The sequence below is a fragment of the Triturus cristatus genome, chromosome 1_1, assembly GCF_964204655.1.
Source record: "Triturus cristatus chromosome 1_1, aTriCri1.1, whole genome shotgun sequence".
Taxonomy (NCBI): Eukaryota; Metazoa; Chordata; class Amphibia; order Caudata; family Salamandridae; genus Triturus; species Triturus cristatus.
Genome location: NC_140579.1, coordinates 84,002,453 through 84,025,603, shown reverse-complemented (window position 1 = coordinate 84,025,603; position 23,151 = coordinate 84,002,453). Strand labels below are relative to the sequence as shown.

Below are 23,151 nucleotides of genomic sequence, written 5' to 3'. Positions count from 1 at the left end.
TAAATGGTCCTACTTATGTCTAATGTATTTAAAACCAAGAAGAGAACTGTGCCTTTAGTTGGGGCTTTAAAAGGGTTTTGTTAAGTGATATCCTATATATAGGCTGATTATCTTAGTATTTACAAATGCCAGTGACGATCATAGGTCTCTCTCAAAGGGGTTTCATGTACGATACTCGGGTGTTAGTGCCTTGAAACACTTGTTGACTGTGCTCAGGTTTCCCATGGCAAGCTTAATCTTTTAGTCTTCATACAGTTTCACCTCTGATTTCCACAGCCCTTATGACCCCTTATTGTTGTTGTTTCTCATCCTCAGACCAGTGATGGGATCAAGGAGACTCTGAGGAAGGAGATTTTGGAGTATACGTTTTCAAGCTCGTTCTTCGATATATTTGTAAGTGCGACCTGTTTTAAGGTCTGAGTTTAGTCAAGACCTTTTAATTTTACTCCCATTATACAGATAATATACTAACTTATGGGGCCTTCAGCCAGCCCTCTTCATCCTTTGGGCGTGTGTAGTGGGTGGAATAAATGGGCATGACTCCACAATATACATTATGGGGCCATGTGTGGGCCACTTCAGCCATCAAGTGCCGGCACGCTGCCCTTTCGCAGATTCACAAGGAGCACGTCCACACACACATTCAATCAATTAAGTGCCAAGGACTGCTATTGCACTGTGTGCTGTGACATCCCAAAAAGATTTTGCTTTTAGCCAATATTTTCTTTATTTTTTTTATTTTTTATTTGAGAGCCCAGCAGTTTTCCCAATAAGGTTTTTTATTTTTTTTTTATTTTAAAAACAGGACAATGCAACAGTAGCATTGACAAAGCAAACAGACTGGCGACAATGCCTGTCCCATTGACTTTGCCAGTGTTTGCTTCCTCATTCCTTAATTGTAGTAATATGCAACAGCAATCAAAATCTACAGGATTTATTTCCCAAAAGCGGAAGAAAAGAATGCAACATGCAGAACCCATGATTAAAACAATGTATATTCCGATATCTTTTCTACGTGTTCACTACATACAATTTGTTTCACTGTGTTCCTGTTTTTCAACTGAGTTTAGAAGCAGAATACTCCCTCACCTCTCTGCATTGCTCCGTTTTTAATACTTAATTCCTACTTCCTTTTCCTGCCTCACTTTTGCTCAGCCATCGGTTTCTGACCTTTCCCCATTATTTTTCTCAATTCCCCTCACTTCCTGTTTAGCGTTGCAGGAGAAATAGAAAACAGACTACTGCAACCTATGCCCCATTCAAGTGTTCAGGTTTTCTGTTTTCAGTTTTTTTGCATAAACAACATTATTTTTAACTTCTAACGGTTCATTTTTGAAAACTTTGTGTTTACATTTTTTATATTTGTCTTTGCATTTATCTTTGCTTTGCCTCGTCCGGTGCCTTGAAGCTGTTTGTGCTAAATAAAGGAAGTAAACTAATCTGACCTGTGGATCATTCCAGGTGTGCGTTAATGTCCCCTTTTTAGGTCTTAGCTGTCGAAAGCAGCGCATGCGCTGCTCGCGGCATTCGAGAGCTTCTTGAAATCAATGCATATTCTGAAGCTCTCGGTGGCGGAGTTGAAGACCCGCCCATCTTTTTAATTGGTTAGGGTCATCTTACCTGCAAAACGCTGGCTTCTGATTGTAAAGGAGGCTTCTTAGTCCCTCCTTGTTGCTGCCATGTCTCCATATGGCCACGCCTCCCGGCATTTGATCGTTTACCGGCGGCGTGACACTCCATTATTTGTCCCCACGCACTTTTTTCTTCTCACTTGGCTTAAAATCGCCGCTGAATGTTTGCAGGGCGCGATTTGTTCCAACAGGTAAGTTTCATGCTGACTTCTCCATGGGTGGGGATTTGTTCCATTACTTTTTGACTCTCGCGTGTTTATTTTCGCATCACGCTTTCACTTAAAGTGAAAGCGCGAAGCAAAATATACACGCGGCTGCGTTTGCATACAGTTTGTTAGTAGGATTCTGGGTTCTGAACAGAGGTCACCCTGTGCCCTCTCAGTCTTTGAGCGGCTCTCCCGACACACCCGCAAAGCTCTAGGCGTTGCATGTTTGTTTTTGTTTTTATTATAAATGTTTAGCCGGGTGCATGTATTGTGATTGTCTGGTAGCTGATGGCCTTCCGCGGCCCTGCGAGGGAACGGGGGGACATATGAGTGGTGGCGTGGCTGGATCCGCATCTTATGGTTTCGCTATTGCATTAACTTGTGTTTGAGCGCCCTCTAGTGTGCCTTTTGCACTCCTTTTTACTTGAATGTGATCCTGGACCACACTTTCTGAACGAAAAAGCCATAAACTAGAAATTCAAATGTTGTTGTTGTTTCAGCAAAGTAAATTAGTTAAACCACTCTTATTACCTCTCAATCACACGCTCCATGTCATGATACATAACAGGACTACTCCATTCCCCATCACCAAAACCTAATGGAAATGTATGTCACCATCCACAAAATGGCATTGCCTTGATGGACAGCCCTTCCGCCCAATTGCAAAGAATGAAAACTGTGTGGAAGGCAATAGCTGAGCGGGGTTATACCATAGCCCGCTCTCTCAGTGCATCATTTTTGTTAGTTGTTAGTTTGTTAGTTTTTGTTTTGTTTTTAAAGAATGGAACAGGTCGTCCAGACAGCAAACGCTGTTTGTAGTCAGACTTCATAAAAAAGCACACGTGTCTGCAGGTTCTTGATTTTGCAGATGATGATGGCTTTTGATGGATATTTTTGCTCCTCTCCAGATTATCCGTAGCCTGTTCACATGGAAACCATAGCACCTGCTAATACTTAGTGGTGCAGGAATAATTCTCCTAGGGTAGGGTGCAGTGTTGTGACTGTGTGTTTGGCAATCAGTCAAGTTGGTGATAAAGCTTTATCTGTGTCTTTAAATTTAAAGCAATAACTCGCTTGCAGTAGGGACGTCAACAAAATATGCGCACAGTAGCCCCGTTTAAGCGCGTGATCATGTTTCAGGAGGATTGCTTTGAAATCAGGTCTTATGAAAGTGGAACCACCCTTCCCCTTGACGTGCTGAAAACTTGTCCGTTCTAGAAAGCAGGTTCGCCCACTTAGAAAAAACACATTCCTAAGCATGTTCACAGGGTTTGCAAAGCAATGTGTTCCGCATACCACAAGTCACGTAATGCAATGCCTGCTCTCTCTAGGCTTTTTTAACTGTAGAACAATCTCTGTTTCGGAATACCTGTTGACAAACAGTCCTGTCAGTTGACTCTTAAAGTACAAACAGTTTGGGGCCGGGGTGGAATGTGGCTTGGTTGTTCAGCTGTCACTTGCGGAATCAGGAAGCCCGACTCCCGCACCGGACCAAATGGTCAAATGAAATCGTATTGTTTTCTGTAATGCAATTTGCACAATGAGACTTTCCCAAAAGACGAACACGTTTTCTTTTATCCACGTAATATTTTGTTCTTCGTATAAATTAGAGCAGTCAAAACCCTGGATGAACTGACTGATAAGGTCTGGGAGATTCACTGACAGGCCATTGCATCTGAAAGAGCAGACCCAGCAAGCCAGGAACTGACTGCTCAATCCATGTGGGTATTTTTGGCATTGGCCTGTCTTTTTAGGTCTCGGCTGGCGAAAGCAGCACGCATGCGCTGCTCTCGTCATACGCCTCCACCTCTCAATGTGGGGCCGTCAGTGTAGAGACCGAGCAGGAGTTCCAACATTCTCTGGGAAAGATGTCATCATCACCTGAAGTCCCAAATCCGCCAGGTCAAAGAGTGGAGCCCAGTGAGATCACAGGGACTTATGTGTGAGTATGCCACGCGAGTGATAGTGCACTTTACGGATACATATAACATAACATGTCAGTGCTTCATTTGTAAACAAGCATTGAAAATGCAATAGGTATTGCCTTTTATTAAGTTAAAGCCATTTGTTTTGCTAATAATATTGTATAGCAAAGCAAATGGCTTTAACTTAAAGGCGAGACCTATTGCATTTTCAATGCTTGTTTTAGTTTGAGGATGCACCATTTAGACATTCGTTCATAAGTGTCCATGGCCTATGAAGAGCAGTAGAGAAGATGGTCTGGCTTCAATCAGGATGTTTTTTTGAGAAACCTTTACTACATTGAATTTACCCCTTCTCAAAAGACCCTGCAGGCGATAGGCCAAGGCCCTTTATTTTTGACAGCAGTGAGGACACCACTGAGCACAGGGTGAGATCCTGTTGCACTGGACTGCGAGGGTCCTCATTCAAGAAGATCCCGTGCGCCCTCCCAACCATTGGTAGCATGAGACCTTTTATCCTTGACTGCACTATTTTACCCTGGAGAACACCTCGACTGACAGCGTGGGATGCCTTGAATACCCCACAGCTGTCACGGTGAGATCCAGTCATCTTTGATTACATGGAACTCCACATTAGCGGATATCCACCACAGCATACAGGCTGAGGCACATTCATCATGACTCCAGTGAATGTTCTTTCTTGGAGGAAATTCTCCATTTACCCCTGTCAATAAAAGAAGGAAATTGGGCAAAACAGAAAACTGGAGCGCAGCCCCCAAGACTGTGCAGAAATGTTTGGGCTAATTTGATCTCTAAGCTATGTAGTGAGACTGTTAAAGTAAAAGATAACGCAAAATGAAATCAGTTGTTCTTGGCAAACCAGAAAGTGCAAAAAACTATACGGTTGTGCGATTCTGGCCCTCTATTGGTTCTGGGACACGATTTTAAATCTGCACCACACTGCCTTTGAGTTAAAATGTTCCATCTAATCTCCATTGCACCAACTTCTCTCCACCTCTAATCCACACACCTTGTTTATCTTCTCTAGGTTCTTGCCTTTTTTCGATTCTCAGGCTTGCTGCTGGGGTACGCGGTATTTCGTCTTCAACACTGGTGGGTGATAGCGGTAAGTAGTACTGTAACTTTTGCCCTATATGGACGTACACACTGTGATAGACATGCCCGTTGTTTGAAGCGGTGATGCCTGGATTGAGTAGAGGACATGGGACTAGTGAGTTTGCGCTGGTTCTGTCTGTAGCTACATGGTTTAGCAGCAGCCAATGCAGGAGGCAGGGACTTGGAATGAGGTAGGGCCACACTCCCAACCAAATTAGAGCTTCAATAAATCAGGTTTATAAAGCATGGCTAGTCAGCCGATAGGGTATCCAGGAGCGTGCAGGCCCCGGAGACTTATTCGACCAGCCAGATCTTGAGGGCCATTAGGAATTCCAGAAGTGATGTGATGTTCCAGAAGTGCGTCGGGGGTGTGGCGTGAGACTATGTTTAGAGGAGCAGCAGCAGATGCTACTCGTAGGAAGGTGAGGCTTGCTGTTTGGAAGGCCGCAAGGACAGCGATGCTAGGAATGTGAGAGAACTGTTGGTATTTGGAAGGCAGTATGACAACTGCCGCTTCGGGGAGGTGGGTTATTTCCATTTTGAAGTGGAAGGTGAAAGTTGGCCCTTAGAAGTGGGGAACTGCAGCAGCCAGTGCTTTGAGGTGACTGCAATATGCAGCCAGTGCAGGCTTCTTAAAGTGGGTATACAGGTGCTTCGAAGGAGAAGTAATGGACAGCCGGTCCTTTAAAGGTGACGGGCAATTCATGTGTTTGTTTCTTGTGTGGCATTACATAAACCCAATGCTTCATTAGGCTTCATTTAGCAAATAATGTCTGCATTTTCTCATTTGCCCACTTCTGATGGGCAACCCCTAGCAGGTCAAAGAGAAATGCATGCTCTCCATGAATTGTTGGAAATGAAACAGACGGCTCTTTTTTCCATTTTTATACGTAGAATGTTTCGCCACTTTTTCTATCGGTAAATACCCACATCTCTATAATTGGAAGTGAGCAAATTCCCTTAAAGCTGCTGCAGATTTTGAGCATTTCTGCACTCGTCACTATACATATGTTGTATTTGCTCCAAAAATCAACAAACTGTGATGTTATTAAAACAGCCCTTTATCTATCAGTACTTTTGACTACTGGCAGTGCGTGTTGTTCGTTTTTTTTTTTTTTTTTTTTTTATCGTATTTTTTAAATTATAAACAAAATTTTGGCATTTAAATTCCTTATTCATGCAGTCTGATCTTGGGTTGTTGATGAAAATGTCTACTTTGCTAAATGAGTGCTGACAGCATATGGTTTATCTAGTGCTCTAGATACCTACTCTGTGTAGCCCGTGGTGGGATGACCGCCGACAGTACTTAATGGCAGAGGGATTCTGGTGCTTTGAAGGGAGGTGGATGCTGCGTGGAGCTGTGGCAGGAGTCTGCTAGTCCCCGGATGGGATCCGGTGAATCGCAGGCAGGTCACTTCATTGGTTTTTCCCAAGGGGGTATTGAGGTGGGGAGACCTCTGAAGTATACCCGTTGCTGTGAACTGTGCACCACTCACCGTTCCCTTTGCTCTTTTCTCAGATCACCACACTGGTGTCCTGTGCCTTTCTGATCGCAAAGGTCATTCTGTCTGAGGTGAGTTAGCTGTTCCCAGCTCTGGCCGCTTGTGCTCAGGTTCAAGTTTTAAACAATGACAGTTTATGGTTTCTAGTTGGACTACTCTGGGTTAAAAGAACTAATGTATATTAGTGAGATTTTTGTGGAAGAGTTGACTTTAAAATCATCCTGTTATCAAAACTATCATATGACCTTAGGCACACGCTAAAAGTTCACAAGATAATAAAATATATAGTCGTAAACATTCATGTCTTGTTTGATGGTTTATTTTCGGCCAGTTGGCCAACAGGTGTCTCATCGCCTTAGGGTATATCCCTATGACTTCATGAGGGCTGTTGAGCTAAACAGTTATTTAAAGCCTTTCCTCTACTTCCGGTTGACAATCCGACCCGGAGTAACCTGTTTTGTTCACAGTTCCAACCAATATCACGTATTTTTAGGTCTCGCCTAGCGTTGTAGCGTGCACGCGTTGCTCGCTCTGTGAGGCTTCTTGTAATCGGGATTTTTGGGAAGTTGAGTTTAAGCCCCGCCCATCATTCTGATTGGGTTGAGTCAGCTTTTATGGTAAACGCTGGCTTCCCATTGAAAAGGAGGATTTTTGGTTACCGGCCTGTCTCCTTCTCGAACGGCCCATCCAGACAGGATCGTTTGCTTCATATTAGAAGGGATAGCAGGCAAGCTCAGCGGAATAGGCAATGTAGAAATACACCGACTAGCAGTCACCTAACAACCGTTGCTGATAAATTGATTGGTCTCGTTTAGATTAGCAATAGGCATTGGCATAGCCACTAGTCTGGTATTGGCCACCAGCCTTTTGGTTTTGTTATTGCTTACTTTGTGATCATTATTGCTAAACGTTATTGTTGTTGAACCTCCCATACCCTCATCAATCAATCACAAAAGAAAAAAAGCTTACGGCCAAAATATTTTTGCAGTCTGAAAAAATAAACATTACTATGATGGCTCCAAGCACTGGAGGAAATTACCTTGTGTGCGGGTGTGCTCCTTGTGAAAGCGCAGACTGCTGTCACTCACAGTGAAATTAGCCAGTGGCGGAAGTGGGCTGACCCATTGCCCTCTGCTGTATGCTATAGTGGGAGGAAAAAACGTGACAAACACTAAGAGACCAATGGAAGAAGAGGACTGCCCGAAAGCCCCTATAATAAGTAATTATATTCTACATATTATTTTAATAAAATCCAAAAGTGTTCTCTAACTCTTGAACCATTTGTTCAGTGCACACTGCAACGTTTTTATGTAGCGTTCACGACTACATATTTGGTGTTAGGTAGCGCTATAGGTAACTAGTGCTACTGTTGCCCAGCTCATTTTTACTCAATTTAATGAGGTTTAAAGATTGAAAGGCAGAGTCCACTCCTCTGGGCTTTAAACCGGTGACCTGCAAGCTGCACAGTTATCAAAGCAGCAAGTGCAGAAATTAGTGGAGGTATCATTTAACCAAGCATGTCTGCCCACAAGAATCGGTCCGTATTAATTTGTAGTGCTCTAACTTATAGTTGTTGCTAATGAGAAGCAAGGCTGGCAGTAACTGCGCCTCTTTTATTGCCAGCCTTGCTGTTCATAAGCAAGGACTATAAGCTCAAAGTGCGTGTTTAGGCACCGCTTGCAGGTTTTCAAAACACATAAATTAAAGACCTTGTCCTTTACAATGGCAATAGCTCAAATTCTCGAAATGCGAGACCTATTGCATTGCAAATGCTTGTTTTACAACACCGCCAGTAGGCGCTCTTCGTAATTGGGAATGCCCTCCCGTGGTAGTATTCCAAAATTCGCCTGAGCACGTGTGCTTCAGTATTTGCGACAATCGTAGGGATACCCTAAGAAGACAAACGTGTTTTAGCTAAAAAAGAAGGCTAAAAGAAGAGGCCAATTGGCCGAAAATAAAACATCAAAAAAGACATCCATGTTTACCACTATATATTGTATGATCTTGAGAACTTTTTACGTGTGCCTAAGGTCATATGATTTGTTTGTCAATCCTTGGATGGGGGAGTTGGGTGAATCCTCCCCCCACCCCCATGAGCACCGCGGTTGAGAGACCTGACCAGTTTAGATTGTGTGTGGCTTTCGAGTGAGCTCCAAGGTCCTATGAAGTCACCCATTTCTGATGATCACTGTTATCAGAAGCTCTTTAGAGCCTCTCCGTGCGGTACCTCCTGCACCACACTGCCTATGAGGTCCAATGTTCCATCTAATCTCCACTGCAGTATCTCTTCTCCAACTCTGGTGCACACCTTTTTTCTTAAATATATAAACTATTCCTGTACCAAATCCCCTCCGTGGCACATACTGCCCTCTATCTTCTACCTTCTTTTGTGTGCCTCATTGCCTCCGAGGCATTCATTTCTTCATTCTCTTCCTCTCTAGTAGCTTTTCCTATACTATGCAGCTTTCGTCACTCACAGCCCCACTTGCTTCTCTGATCTGGTAGGCGCATCCAGTCCTGCCACCGTCGAGGGGCGCGCTCTGTTAGTCTCCATGGCATTGCTTCTCTCTATGCTCCAAGTTCTCCGAGGAACATTCCTCTCCTCTACCGCAATAACTCAATGGATTGCACCACTTCTCCCTGCACTACACTTCTCCCTATGCTACACTTCTGAAAGAATTGTCTGGGACTCTCCCCAATCTCAGTGCCCAATCACTGACTGCCAGGAGTCCCTGAAACTGACGCGGATTGTTAAATGCGTGTCATGCGTTTGCGCCATTCCTCATATCACACTGTGACCTTCATACATTTCTATAGAGGGACCTTAACTGAAGAATATATGAGCTGAAATTAATATCAGCATGGCAGTTACTACCTTGATCTTATGCCAGAGCTGCGCTGTACTACCAAATTACAACCCTGAAGAAAAATACTCCCATTGAAAAGTCACAGCAAATGACTTTCCAGCAGTACCCCATGACCATTACAAATACGACACTTGTTTGCAAACTGGAGAAAACAAATCTGGTCCATTTAAAACTATATATTAATTATAGCAATGTATCTTACATTTTATTTTGATGCAACCAAGAGGAGAAAAAACGCACACAATTTCCTTACACATGAATCATGTTGATTTGCGCATGCGATCTGCCGTATCAATACTAAAACAAGGTTAAAATGTCACAAATATGAAAACTCCAAATTCCAACCAATTTTGTTGCTCGCCTGTTTACTCTATATAGTCTGAAAAGGATACTATAACCAGACCACCAATGGGGCATGAGTCACATGGCCCATGCAAACCGCGTCCCTTTTTACACATGCTCTTTTGTTTTACGCATGCTGTTTGACTAACAGAGCGATAGCTCTTTTATAGGATAGAGCACACTGCCAATTGTGCCACATCTTGGTGCTTCCAATAAAACTTATTAAAAAAGAATTGCCCAAAATAGCATTCTTTGGCCTGGTGAAAATTCAAAGAGAAACATGTGTTTTGACATTATCAACTGTTCCACTGGAGCATTTCTTCTCAGCATGCTGCTCTTCTCACATGCATGTGAATGAACACATCTCTCCATGTGGGATTCGTACAGTGAAAGGGGTGCAGCCATTATTCATTCAAGTGAAGCAGGGACAAAGTCTTTTGTCACTTGTACAGCAAAGTCTTTAAGCATAGGACTAGCACTGCTGTCCATGCCAAGCGGTAAAATGACAAAAGTCTTTTATCACTATGATAGGAAAGCAGACCTTTGAGACGAGCACTTTTAGAGTGTCGCAGGGGTGCAGCCATTATTCATTCAAGTGAAGCAGGGACAAAGTCTTTTGTCACTTGTACAGCAAAGTCTTTAAGCATAGGACTAGCACTGCTATCCATGCCAAGCGGTAAAATGACAAAAGCCTTTTATCACTATGACAGGAAAGCAGACCTTTGAGATGAGCACATTTAGAGTGTCGCTGGGGTGCAGCCCTTATTCATTCAAGTGAAGCAGGGACAAAGTCTTTTGTCACTTGTACAGCAAAGTCTTTAAGCATAGGACTAGCACTGCTGTCCATGCCAAGCAGTAAAATGACAAAAGCCTTTTATCACTATGACAGGAAAGCAGACCTTTGAGATGAGCACATTTAGAGTGTCGCTGGTGTTGAGGGTGCCACTCTAAATTATATCAAAAGCAGAAGTGTCTCTACCAGTGAGTGTTCTTTTTAAGAGTACAGTTTAGTTTTGTAATTGATCAATTGATCTTTTTTTGTGTTTATGTATGACATGTGACCTCATTTGGGTAGGTTATTGCAGTTTATTATTGTTTTTTGCGTATGAGTATGTGTGTGTATGTGATCACGTGTGCGCGCGTGTGTGTGTGTGTGTGTGTGTATATGTGTGTGTGTGTGTGTGTGTGTGTGTGTGTGTGTGTGTGTGTGTAATTTTACAAAAGTTTTTTTAATGTAAAAGTAACTTCACTGACTTGGTCATATAAATGTTCCTTGTGAGCACATTAAAATCCTTTCCAGTGTGCATTCACAAAAATAATTCACAAACTAGCTTCAGTTCCACCACTTGACACACTTTTCAATTAAAGATTTTTTCCAGGAGGGAGACTTTCTTGGTTAGGTTGGCAGGGTGCTCCATGACGAGGAGATTAAGGGTGTCACAGTTGTCTGATTTAAAAAAAAAAAAAAAAAAAAAAAAAAAATGGTAGCCACACCAGAGCTACACGCCCCATCTTGTTTTCTACTGAAATAATTCAGATTTCCATTGACCCCTCTGTGACACTTGTTATATTTTTCTTTCTTGAGATCTTGTCTACAGACAGCTTTTAGGAAGACTTATTTTTTACAATTCCTGGAATAAGCTTTGACCAGCCCCTGGTTTATGACTGGATAAAGTTAATATCTGTCTCAGTTCGATGCTACTCATTGCTTTGTCTCTATTCTTGTTGCGCCCCTTTCTTCATTTCTCAGCACTTCATCCGGTACTATGTTATGTTGTTATGTTATTTTTACGTCTAACGCGCACAGATACTACAGGAGTGTCCGGGCACAAGCCTTGAAAGAGTGAGGGGGCACAGAATTAAGGAAATAAGTGCGTCTCAGCTTTTTTTTTAAGAGACTGAAGTCCCGAGTACAACGGAGCGCAAGGGGCAAATCATTCCAGCCTAAAGCGGCCTTGACAGCCAGAAAGCTACCGCCCGTCCTTTGCAAGAGAAAGCGTGGGACTTGAGCCAGAAATTGGGAGGAGGAGCGCAGGTATCTTGCAGGGGTGTTAAAGGAGAATAGTTTCTGCAAATAGATTGGCCCTGTAGCATACAGAGTGCGATGGGCGATGACTAAGACCTTGAAGCTAGCCCTCTCTGTAACAGGCAGCCAGTGCAGAGTGCGAAGATGTCTTACGCTACACGTGGCCGAGATGTTCAGGAGAAGCCTGGCAGCCGCATTCTGCACCACTTGCAGTTTGTGAAGTATATCACTCGGGACGCCAACATATAGGGTGTTGGCGTAGTCCAACCGAGAAAGAATGAGGGCTCGTATGACTGTCTCCTTGGCAGCCTGAGGAAGGAGAGGAAGGAACTTCCTAAGAGTTTTTAAAAGTCCAAAACAGGTCCCTGCCAATTACTTAATCTGGGTCACGAACAGGAGGTTCTCCTCGAACCAAACCCCCAGGTTCTTGACAGGTTGCGCTGAGGAGGCAGGATGAACAGAGCCGGACGGCCAGATTGAGTCTCTAAAGCTAGAGGGAAACTTTCCAAATAAGAGGATTTCAGATTTTTCCTCATTACATTTCAATTCGGCCGCCGCCAACCATCTAAAAACTGCAGACAGGCAATGTTTGGCGGCAGAGATGGAGGACTCGTTTTTCCCCCCAAGTGAACAAGAGCTGGGTGTCATCGGCATAAGCGATTACCTTCGCGTCTAAGTCCTCAGCCAGTTGAACCAGAGGGGCAACGAAGATCCCTGTGGAACCCCTGTGGTCACTCTTTTTGGTGAGGAGGAGAATGGTGGAAGCCACAGGGAGGTCTGTACTCCCTTTTCCCTTCATTTCTCAGTACTTCATCCGGTATTGTGCCACCAGTGAGGTCTGTACTCCCTTTTTCTTCATTTCTCAGTACTTCATCCGGCACTATGCCACCAGTGAGGTCTGCACTCCCTTTCTCTGCAGAGTAATACATTGCATGGTTCCTGGAGAATGTGCCGTACACCTCCTTCACTTGACACTAAAGTGTGCAGTGCCATACTACTTCATGCAGTCTACTCTGCCTTTCTCTGCGTTACCATGCAGTCTCTGAGAGCTACATTTAGCTTCTCTGCACAGTGACGCTTCCAGTACTGCACCACCTCTGATGTGGCCAGTTTTTCTCTACACAATGACGCTCCCATACGATGCTGCTCTGAGATCTACAGTTCGGTTCTCTGCACAGTAGCTCTCCCTGTACCACAGCACTTGTGAGATTTACAGCTCCTTTCTCTGCACAGTAGCTCTCCCCGTACAGGGCCTACTGTTGTAGCTGCAGCTCCTTTCTCTGCACAGTAGCTCTCCCTGTACACGGCCTGCTGTGAGAGCTACACCTCATTTCTCTGCACAGTAGCTCTCCCCGTACAGTGCCTGCTGCGAGATCTACAGCTCCTTTCTCTGCACAGTAGCTCTCCCTGTACATGGCCTGCTGTGAGAGCTACAGCTCCTTTCCCTGCACCACAGCTCTACATGTGCTGCACCACCTGTGAGATCTAAAGCTCAATTCTCTGCACATTAGCTCTCCCTTTACAGTGCCACAGCTCCTTTCTCTGCACAGTAGCTCTCCCTGTACAGTGCCTGCTGTGAGATCTACAGCCCCTTTCTCTGCACAGTAGCTCTACTTGTACTACACCACCTGTGAGATCTACAGCTCCATTCTCTGCACAGTTGCTCTCCCTGTAAACGGCCTGCTGTGAGAGCTACAGCCCCTTTCTCTGCACAGTTGCTCTCCCTGTACTGCACCACCTTTGAGATCTACAGCTCCTTTCTCTGCACAGTAGCTCTCCCTGTACTGCACCACCTGTGAGATCTACACCTTTTTTCTCTGCACAGTAGCTCTCCCTGTACTGCACCACCTGTGAGATCTACAGCTTTGTTCTCTGCTCAGTAGCTCTCCCTGTACTGCACCACCTATGAGATCTACAGCTCCTTTCTCTGCACAGTAGCTCTCCCTGTACTTCACCACATGTGAGATCTACAGCTCCTTTCTCTGCACAGTAGCTCTCCCTGTACTTCACCACATGTGAGATCTACAGCTCCTTTCTCTGCACAGTAGCTTTCTCTGTACAGTGCCTGCTGTGAGATCTACAGCTCCTTTCTCTGCACATTAGCTCTCCTTGTACAGTGCCTGCTGTGAGAGCTACAGCCCCTTTCTCTGCACAGTAGCTCTCCCTGTACTGCACCACCTGTGAGATCTAAAGCTCTTTTCTCTGCACAGTAGCTCTCCCTGTACTGCACCACCTATGAGATCTACAGCTCCTTTCTCTCCACAGTAGCTCTCCATGTACTGCACCACCTTTGAGATCTACAGCTCCTTTCTCTGCACAGTAGCTCTCCCTGTACTGCACCACCTGTGAGATCTACAGATTTTTTTCTCTGCACAGTAGCTCTCCCTGTACTGCACCACCTGTGAGATCTACAGCTCCTTTCTCTGCACAGTAGCTCTCCCTGTACTGCACCACCTGTGAGATCTACAGATTTTTTCTCTGCACAGTAGCTCTCACTGTACTGCACCACCTGTGAGATCTACAGATTTTTTCTCTGCACAGTAGCTCTCCCTGTACTGCACCACCTGTGAGATCTACAGCTTCTTTCTCTGCACAGTAGCTCTCCCTGTACTGCACCACCTGTGAGATCTACAGCTCCTTTCTCTGCACAGTAGCTTTCTCTGTACAGTGCCTGCCGTGAGAGCTACAGCCCCTTTCTCTGCACAGAGGTTCTCCCTGTACTGCACCACCTGTGAGATCTATAGCTTCTTTCTCTGCACAGTAGCTCTCTCTGTACTGCACCACCTGTGAGATCTACAGCTTCTTTCTCTGCACAGTAGCTCTCCCTATACTGCACCACCTGTGAGATCTACAGCTCCATTCTCTGCACCGTTGCTCTCCCTGTATTGCACCACCTGTGAGATCTACAGCTCCTTTCTCTGCACAGTAGCTTTCTCTGTACATTGCCTGTCGTGAGATCTACAGCTCCTTTCTCTGCACATTAGCTCTCCCTGTACAGTGTCTGCTGTGAGAGCTACAGCCCCTTTCTCTGCACAGTAGCTCTCCCTGTACTGCACCACCTGTGAGATCTACAGCTTCTTCCTCCGCACAGTAGCTCTCCCTGTACTACACCACCTGTGAGATCTACAGCTCCTTTCTCTGCACAGTAGCTTTCTATGTACAGTGCCTGTCGTGAGATCTACAGCTCCTTTCTCTGTACATTAGCTCTCCCTGTACAGTGCCTGCTGTGAGAGCTACAGCCCCTTTCTCTGCACAGAGGTTCTCCCTGTACTGCACCACCTGTGAGATCTACAGCTCCTTTCTCTGCACAGTAGCTTTCTATGTACAGTGCCTGTCGTGAGATCTACAGCTCCATTCTCTGCACCGTTGCTCTCCATGTACTGCACCACCTGTGAGAGCTACAGCTCCTTTCTCTGTACAGTAGCTCTCTCTGTACTGCACCACCTGTGAGATCTACAGCTTCTTTCTCTGCACAGTTGCTCTCCCTGTACTGCACCACCTGTGGGATCTACAGCTCCTTTCTCTGCACATTAGCTCTCCCTGTACAGTGCCTGCTGTGAGATCTACAGCTCCTTTCTCTGCACAGTAGTTCTCCCTGTACTGCACCACATGTGAGATCTACAGCTTCTTTCTCTGCACAATATCTCTCCCTGTACTGCACCACCTGTGAGATCTACAGCTCCTTTCTCTGCACAGTTGCTCTCCCTGTACTGCACCACTTGTGGGATCTACAGCTCCTTTCTCTGCACATTAGCTCTCCCTGTACAGTGCCTGCTGTGAGATCTACAGCTCCTTTCTCTGCACAGTAGCTCTCCCTGTACTGCACCACCTGTGAGATCTACAGCTCCTTTCTCTGCATAGTAGCTCTCCCTGTACAGTGCCTGCCGTGAGATCTACAGCTCCTTTCTCTGCGCAGTAACATTTCTGGTACTGTACTGACCCTGATATCTGCAGTTCTTTTCTTCGCACAGTGATGCACCTGCGAGTGCCAGACCCCTTCACAGCAACTCTCGCAGCAGCACCCTTCCCCTAAAGCACACATGACCATTGTTTTCTCTCCCCATCAGACTGGGAATTTCCCTTCTGACCTCCGATTTCATTTCCTTCTTTCTGCGACTTTATGAGGATCTAATGCAGCATTATACTTTCATATCCCAAACCCCCAGTCTACTTTAAAATATCCGTTCTTTGTTCTTGTCTGCCTCCCGCAGGCCTCCAGAGCGTCCTCATCTTGTGCAGGTCCCCTGTGCCTTGAGGGTCATGTGTGAGGTCACCTCTGCTGACACCAGGGCCTTCAACAGCTGTAGCCTTGTGGTGCTGCAATCAAGTGACAGCTCCCCTGTGGATTGTTAACAGGAGCTGCCCCAAGCATTGTGAGTGAGGGCAGGGCAGTGCTTCTAGGGTGAGGAGCTGTCCTATGCATTACAAGTGAGGGCTGTGCAGTGCTTCTAGGGTGAGGAGCTGCCCGAGCATTGTGAGTGAGGGCTGTGCAGTGCTTCTAGGGTCAGGAGCTGTCCTATGCATTACAAGTGAGGGCTGTGCAGTGCTTCTAGGGGTGAGGAGCTGCCCCGAGCATTGTGAGTGAGGGCAGTGCAGTGCTTCTAGGGTGAGGAGCTGTCCTATGCATTACAAGTGAGGGCTGTGCGGTGCTTCTAGGGGTGAGGAGCTGCCCGAGTATTGTGAGTGAGGGCAGTGCAGTGCTTCTAGGGTCAGGAGCTGTCCTATGCATTACAAGTGAGGGCTGTGCAGTGCTTCTAGGGGTGAGGAGCTGCCCGAGCATTGTGAGTGAGGGCTGTGCGGTGCTTCTAGGGTGAGGAGCTGTCTCATGCATTACAAGTGAGGGCTGTGCAGTGCTTCTAGGGGGTCAGGAGCTGCCCGAGCATTGTGAGTGAGGGCAGTGCAGTGCTTCTAGGGTGAGGAGCTGTCCGAGCATTGTGAGTGAGGGCTGTGCAGTGCTCCTAGGGTCAGGAGCTGTCCTATGCATTATAAGTGAGGGCTGTGCAGTGCTTCTAGGGGTCAGGAGCTGCCCGAGCATTGTGAGTGAGGGCAGTGCAGTGCTTCTAGGGTGAGGAGCTGTCCTATGCATTACAAGTGAGGGCTGTGCAGTGCTTCTAGGGGTGAGGAGCTGCCCGAGCATTGTGAGTGAGGGCAGTGCAGTGCTTCTAGGGTGAGGAGCTGTCCTATGCATTACAAGTGAGGGCTGTGCAGTGCTTCTAGGGGTGAGGAGCTGCCCGAGCATTGTGAGTGAGGGCTGTGCAGTGCTTCTAGGGTCAGGAGCTGTCCTATGCATTACAAGTGAGGGCTGTGCAGTGCTTCTAGGGTGAGGAGCTGTCCTATGCATTACAAGTGAGGGCTGTGCAGTGCTTCTAGGGGGTCAGGAGCTGCCCGAGCATTGTGAGTGAGGGCAGTGCAGTGCTTCTAGGGTCAGGAGCTGTCCTATGCATTACAAGTGAGGGCTGTGCAGTGCTTCTAGGGTGAGGAGCTGCCCGAGCATTGTGAGTGTGGGCAGTGCAGTGCTTCTAGGGTGAGGAGCTGTCCTATGCATTACAAGTGAGGGCTGTGCAGTGCTTCTAGGGGTGAGGAGCTGCCCGAGCATTGTGAGTGAGGGCAGTGCAGTGCTTCTAGGGTGAGGAGCTGTCCTATGCATTACAAGTGAGGGCTGTGCGGTGCTTCTAGGGTGAGGAGCTGTCTCATGCATTACAAGTGAGGGCTGTGCGGTGCTTCTAGGGTGAGGAGCTGTCTCATGCATTACAAGTGAGGGCTGTGCGGTGCTTCTGGGGGGTCAGGAGCTGCCCGAGCATTGTGAGTGAGGGCAGTGCAGTGCTTCTAGGGGGTCAGGAGCTGCCCGAGCATTGTGAGTGAGGGCAGTGCAGTGCTTCTAGGGTGAGGAGCTGTCCTATGCATTACAAGTGAGGGCTGTGCGGTGCTTCTAGGGTGAGGAGCTGTCTCATGCATTACAAGTGAGGGCTGTGCGGTGCTTCTAGGGTGAGGAGCTGTCTCATGCATTACAAGTGAGGGCTGTGCGGTGCTTCTGGGGGGTCAGGAGCTGCCCGAGCATTGTGAGTGAGGGCAGTGCAGTGCTTCTAGGGGTGAGGAGCTGCCCGAGCATTGTGAGGGCAGTGCAGTGCTTCTAGGGTCAGGAGCTGTCCTATGCATTACAAGTGAGGGCTGTGCAGTGCTTCTAGGATGAGGAGCTGCCCGAGCATTGTGAGTGAGGGCTGTGCAGTGCTTCTAGGGTGAGGAGCTGTCCTATGCATTACAAGTGAGGGCTGTGCAGTGCTTCTAGGGTGAGGAGCTGTCCTATGCATTACAAGTGAGGGCTGTGCGGTGCTTCTGGGGGGTCAGGAGCTGCCCGAGCATTGTGAGTGAGGGCAGTGCAGTGCTTCTAGGTGTCAGGAGCTGCCCGTGCATTGTGAGTGAGGGCTGTGCAGTGCTTCTAGGGGTGAGGAGCTGCCCGAGCATTGTGAGTGAGGGCTGTGCAGTGCTCCTAGGGGCGAGGAGCTGCCCGAGCATTGTGAGTGAGGGCTGTGCAGTGCTTCTAGGGTGAGGAGCTGTCCTATGCATTACAAGTGAGGGCTGTGCAGTGCTTCTAGGGGTGAGGAGCTGCCCGAGCATTGTGAGTGAGGGCTGCGCAGTGATTCTAGGGTCAGGAGCCACCCTGTGCATTGTGAGTGAGGGCTGTGCAGTGCTTCTAGGTGTCAGGAGCTGCCCGTGCATTGTGAGTGAGGGCTGTGCAGTGCTTCTAGGGGTGAGGAGCTGCCCCGAGCATTGTGAGTGAGGGCTGTGCGGTGCTTCTAGGGTGAGGAGCTGTCTCATGCATTACAAGTGAGGGCTGTGCGGTGCTTCTAGGGGTGAGGAGCTGCCCGAGCATTGTGAGGGCAGTGCAGTGCTTCTAGGGTGAGGAGCTGTCTCATGCATTACAAGTGAGGGTTGTGCAGTGCTCCTAGGGGCGAGGAGCTGCCCGAGCATTGTGAGTGAGGGCAGTGCAGTGCTTCTAGGGTCAGGAGCTGTCCTATGCATTACAAGTGAGGGCTGTGCGGTGCTTCTAGGGGTGAGGAGCTGTCCTATGCATTACAAGTGAGGGCTGTGCAGTGCTTCTAGGGGTGAGGAGCTGCCCGAGAATTGTGAGTGAGGGCTGTGCAGTGCTTCTAGGGTCAGGAGCTGTCTCATGCATTACAAGTGAGGGCTGTGCGGTGCTTCTAGGGGTGAGGAGCTGCCCGAGAATTGTGAGTGAGGGCTGTGCAGTGCTTCTAGGGTCAGGAGCTGTCTCATGCATTACAAGTGAGGGCTGTGCGGTGCTTCTAGGGGTGAGGAGCTGCCCGAGCATTGTGAGTGAGGGCTGTGCAGTGCTTCTAGGGTGAGGAGCTGTCCTATGCATTACAAGTGAGGGCTGTGCAGTGCTTCTTGGGGGCAAGGGCTGTCCTATGCATTAAGTGAGAGCCCCGTACATTGATAAAGGGCTGTTCTGTAGGGGGTCAGGGGATACCCCATACATTGTGACAGCGGTGCACAACTCCATGGTGCAGGAGCTGGCCCGTGCATTGTGAGTGAGGGCTGTGCAGTGCTTCTAGGTGTCAGGAGCTGCCCGTGCATTGTGAGGGCAGTGCAGTGCTTCTAGGGTGAGGAGCTGTCCAATGCATTACAAGTGAGGGCTGTGCAGTGCTTCTAGGGGTGAGGAGCTGCCCGAGCATTGTGAGTGAGGGCTGTGCAGTGCTTCTAGGGTGAGGAGCTGTCCTATGCATTACAAGTGAGGGCTGTGCAGTGCTTTTAGGGGTGAGGAGCTGCCCGAGTATTGTGAGTGAGGGCAGTGCAGTGCTTCTAGGGTCAGGAGCTGTCCTATGCATTACAAGTGAGGGCTGTGCGGTGCTTCTGGGGGGTCAGGAGCTCCCTCTTGCATTTTGAGTGAGGGCTGCGCATTGATTCTAGGGTCAGGAGCCACCCTGTGCATTGTGAGTGAGGGCTGTGCGGTGCTTTTTGGGGTCAGGAGCGATCTGGTGCATTGCAAGTGAGGGCTGTGTAGTGCTTCTAGGGGGCAAAGGCTGCCCCGTTCATTGTGAGTGAAGACTGTGTAGTGCTTCTGCGAGTCAGAAGCTGCCTTGTGTATTGTGAGTGAGGACTGTGCAGTGCTTCTGGGGGTCAGGAACTCCCCTGTGCATTGCGCGTGAGGGCTGTGCAGCGTTCTACGGTCATGAGCTGCCTCGTGCATTGCGAGAGAGGTCTGTGCAGTGCTTCTAGGGGGCAAGGGCTGTCCTATGCATTAATAGTGAGAGCCCCGTACATTGATAAAGGGCTGTTCTGTAGGGGGTCAGGGGATACCCCATGCATTGTGACAGCGGTGCACAACTCCATGGTGCAGGAGCTGGCCCGTGCATTGTGAGTGAGGGCTGTGCAGTGCTTCTAGTTGTCCGGAGCTGCCCGTGCATTGTGAGGGCAGTGCAGTGCTTCTAGGGTGAGGAGCTGTCCTATGCATTACAAGTGAGGGCTGTGCAGTGCTTCTAGGGGTGAGGAGCTGCCTTGTGCATTGCTAGTGACGGCTGTGCAGGGCTTCTAGGGGTCAGGAGCTGCCCCATGCATTGTGAATGGGCTGTTCTGTAGGGGTTCAGGAGAAACCTTATGCATTGTGATAGCGATGCACAACTTCCTATTGCAGGAGCTGGCCCGTGCATTGTGAGTGAGGGCTGTGAAGTGCTTCTAGGGGTCAGGAGCTGCCCCCTGCATTGCGAGGACTGTGCAGTGCTTCTAGGGCAGGGGTCTTCAAACTTTTTTACTCTGAGCCCCCCCCTAAGCAAAATGTTTTGAGGTCGGGCCCCCCTCCAAATTTTTATGGCAAGGATTGGGGGAGCGGAAGGGACATGGCTGCGTGCAGGGAGAGGAGCTTATGAGATGATTTCAGGAATACGTTTTCTATAGCTTAAGAACCGCACCAAGTATAAGACTTATAAAACAGCAAATGCATCAAACAAAAACAGATATCCTAAACAAACTGCTCCCCATAATTGGGGTGATGTGAGCCCCTCACACTCTTTGACCCCAATGCAACTATACCTGCTGCACTAATGATAACTGCAGTCCTGAGTAGCAGGCTATCTCCTCTGCCTCTTTTACCTCTTCCCCTCCATGATGGATCATCACCTCTGTCCTAATGCTTGAAAGGACAATAAGCTCTGATGCCCCTTTTTTTAAAGGTAGACAGTCATAATTGTGATGCAGTGGGCCCCCAAATCCCTGGGCCCCAGTACTGCTACATCTGCTCCTTTATGATAACCAGCAGTGGCCACTTTCACACTTGGCAGCAGTACCAGCTTCACTAATGAATGTCCCTTTAAAAAAAAAAAAAAACACTTATTGTCCCCTTCTTTGGGGTATCTCTCTGAAGAAGTGGTCTCTGGCCATTTGTAAACATAAAAATGAGTCCGTATACAGTGCTCCCTATTCTGGGCGTTCTCTTTGTCAATATCTATGAATCGCGCTCCTTTCCTCTTTCTCCTGGACCATTACTGTGAGCCCCAAGGATCAAGAGGATTAGGGCTCTGCATCTGAATGCAACCCTGCTGACCTACCTGCCACCCCATGGACTCAGCTTTCACAACAAAAAAACTGCCCCTGAATGGTTAATACGGACTTTGAGATGCCTCTGCCTGAAATCGAAGTGTGTGGTGGTAGTGCAGAAAGTTAAAAAAAAGAAACCAGCCTTCTTACCAGTCATTGATTGATTGATTGAGTCACTTAAAGCTAGGGCCACTGGAATTATGAGTTTCTGCAGCAGCAGCGTTTTCCACATAATTATCAGTTTACTGCATTTGCTACATAATCTGCAGATTTCAACCAAAAAAACTTAATTCTAGCTCAAACGGAACAAAAGTTACTTAAAGCATGACAAAGTTTTTGGAGCAGTGGAAAGCCTTTTGCAAAGATTGACTGGTAATCGTGTAGTTACTTACTGCTGTATTTGGGTGTTAAACTGGTACTAATGAGGTGAAATAGTTCCCCTGACAGCGTTACCGTGAGTTAAAATGATAAAAAATGAAGTAATGCTAACCATAAAATGTGGCACATTGTGCCGCATAATTTACCTTTTCTTGCTGTATAATTTAGTCAAACGTGCCGCATAATGTTGTCCTCTTCTGCTGAATAATTCCAGTGGATCTGCTTAAAGCTTTATGGTGGCAAAGATCTATTCTTTTTAAGATGTAATGTAAAGGAGTTATCCGCTGGAATCTGGAATAGTGGAGACACTTACAAAAATGTCTGCAATAGATACAGTTTGATTACTTATTACGAAAAGGTATATTTTGTAAGAACTTGTTTTATCTCAATCACTGCATCGTTTTGCAGCAGACTAGCTTAGCGTATGTGAATACTGATTTAAAATAATGACTTACATATTCACAGTGCTTTCTGCCACCTCCTACCTGAGGTTAAAAACGTGTGTACATAGCACACACGTTTTTAATCCTAGGTAGGAGGCCACCAGAATAAAATTTGTTTTCACCTGGCACTCCTTACCTCTTTTTAACAACACTACCCCATATCTACAATTACCAGGCCCCACACCCGCACTTCACCAATACAGCAGTCGGATAAAAGATCTCCGCTAAAGTGCCCCTTCGAGGGAGCCCGTCGGGCATTGCACCGCCGGCCCGACGAGGAGCAGCCCAAATGATGAAGCATGACACCTGCAAGGGTGTGTGAGGGCATTCAAATCCGACATATGGATTTTCCAATTAGGTCTACACGGTGCTTCTAGGTTATGTCAGCCTTCTTGTTGACACCATTCTTCCTTTTTGAGGAACTATAGGAACACTTGTTGTTATCGCAAATGCAGGAAAACCATAACTATGTGCTTTGAGTGCAGGGTAAGCGTGAAAGTGAAGGGTGAGAATGAGGAGTGAGTTGTCTAAATGCAGGGTGAATTCCCAGACACTTGAAGTTAATCAGCATGTTATTGACGGGGCGAAGGAAATAAAAATGTGCTGATCCTGCAACAAACTTCCAGTCTTATGATTAGGGTTGCCAGCTCATTATTTTGATGTGCCAGACAGTACAAAAATAAACAGTACCTAAAGCCCTATTTTCATTACTTATCTGTGCATACATCGAAAAGCAAATATAAAGCACTTTTAAATGTGTTCTAGGGCTGCCTGAATGTTTCATGACTGAAAATAAAAGGAACAGACAGAAAGTCACATGACAAATGAATACATACGTTTTTATTTAAATCCCTATTTAGTGTCAAAGCAAGGTCTTTGCAGGCTCTTTAAACCTACATGGCTGGCATTTTTTCTATTGGCAACCCTACTTTATATTCCTTTTCATGAAATGCATTCTCATACTACAGCAGTAAATGTAAAATGCAATGTAAAAATAGGCAGAGTGGGGGCCCAGGGGGTACTGGAAACAGAAAAAAAAACTAAGCCTCTGTAACCAGTTTCCAAAGGTATGTAAATGTGCCAATGGTCTTTAAAGACCTGTGAAAAACCCAGGCGTGCTGGAGTCTTAATAAGACTTCAGACACTGCCCAGTGAGCCCCCAGCAGCAC

At 47.0% G+C, this 23,151-nt stretch overlaps 1 protein-coding gene across 11 annotated transcripts in view; it reads left to right on the top strand.

Moving 5' to 3' along the window:
- The window catches only part of LOC146869526 (stAR-related lipid transfer protein 3-like), a 138,657-nt gene that overhangs the window by 72,232 nt on the left and 43,274 nt on the right, over positions 1-23,151 (top strand). For 9 of the 11 annotated variants that reach the window (XM_085603763.1, XM_085603707.1, XM_085603690.1 and 6 more), the window contains 3 exons: positions 316-393; positions 4,808-4,885; positions 6,395-6,448. In XM_085603763.1, the coding sequence (XP_085459889.1) occupies positions 316-393; positions 4,808-4,885; positions 6,395-6,448 (210 nt within the window). The remainder of the gene's footprint in view (positions 1-315; positions 394-4,807; positions 4,886-6,394; positions 6,449-23,151) is intronic. The other 2 variants (XM_085603786.1, XM_085603773.1) reach the window with 1 other exon arrangement.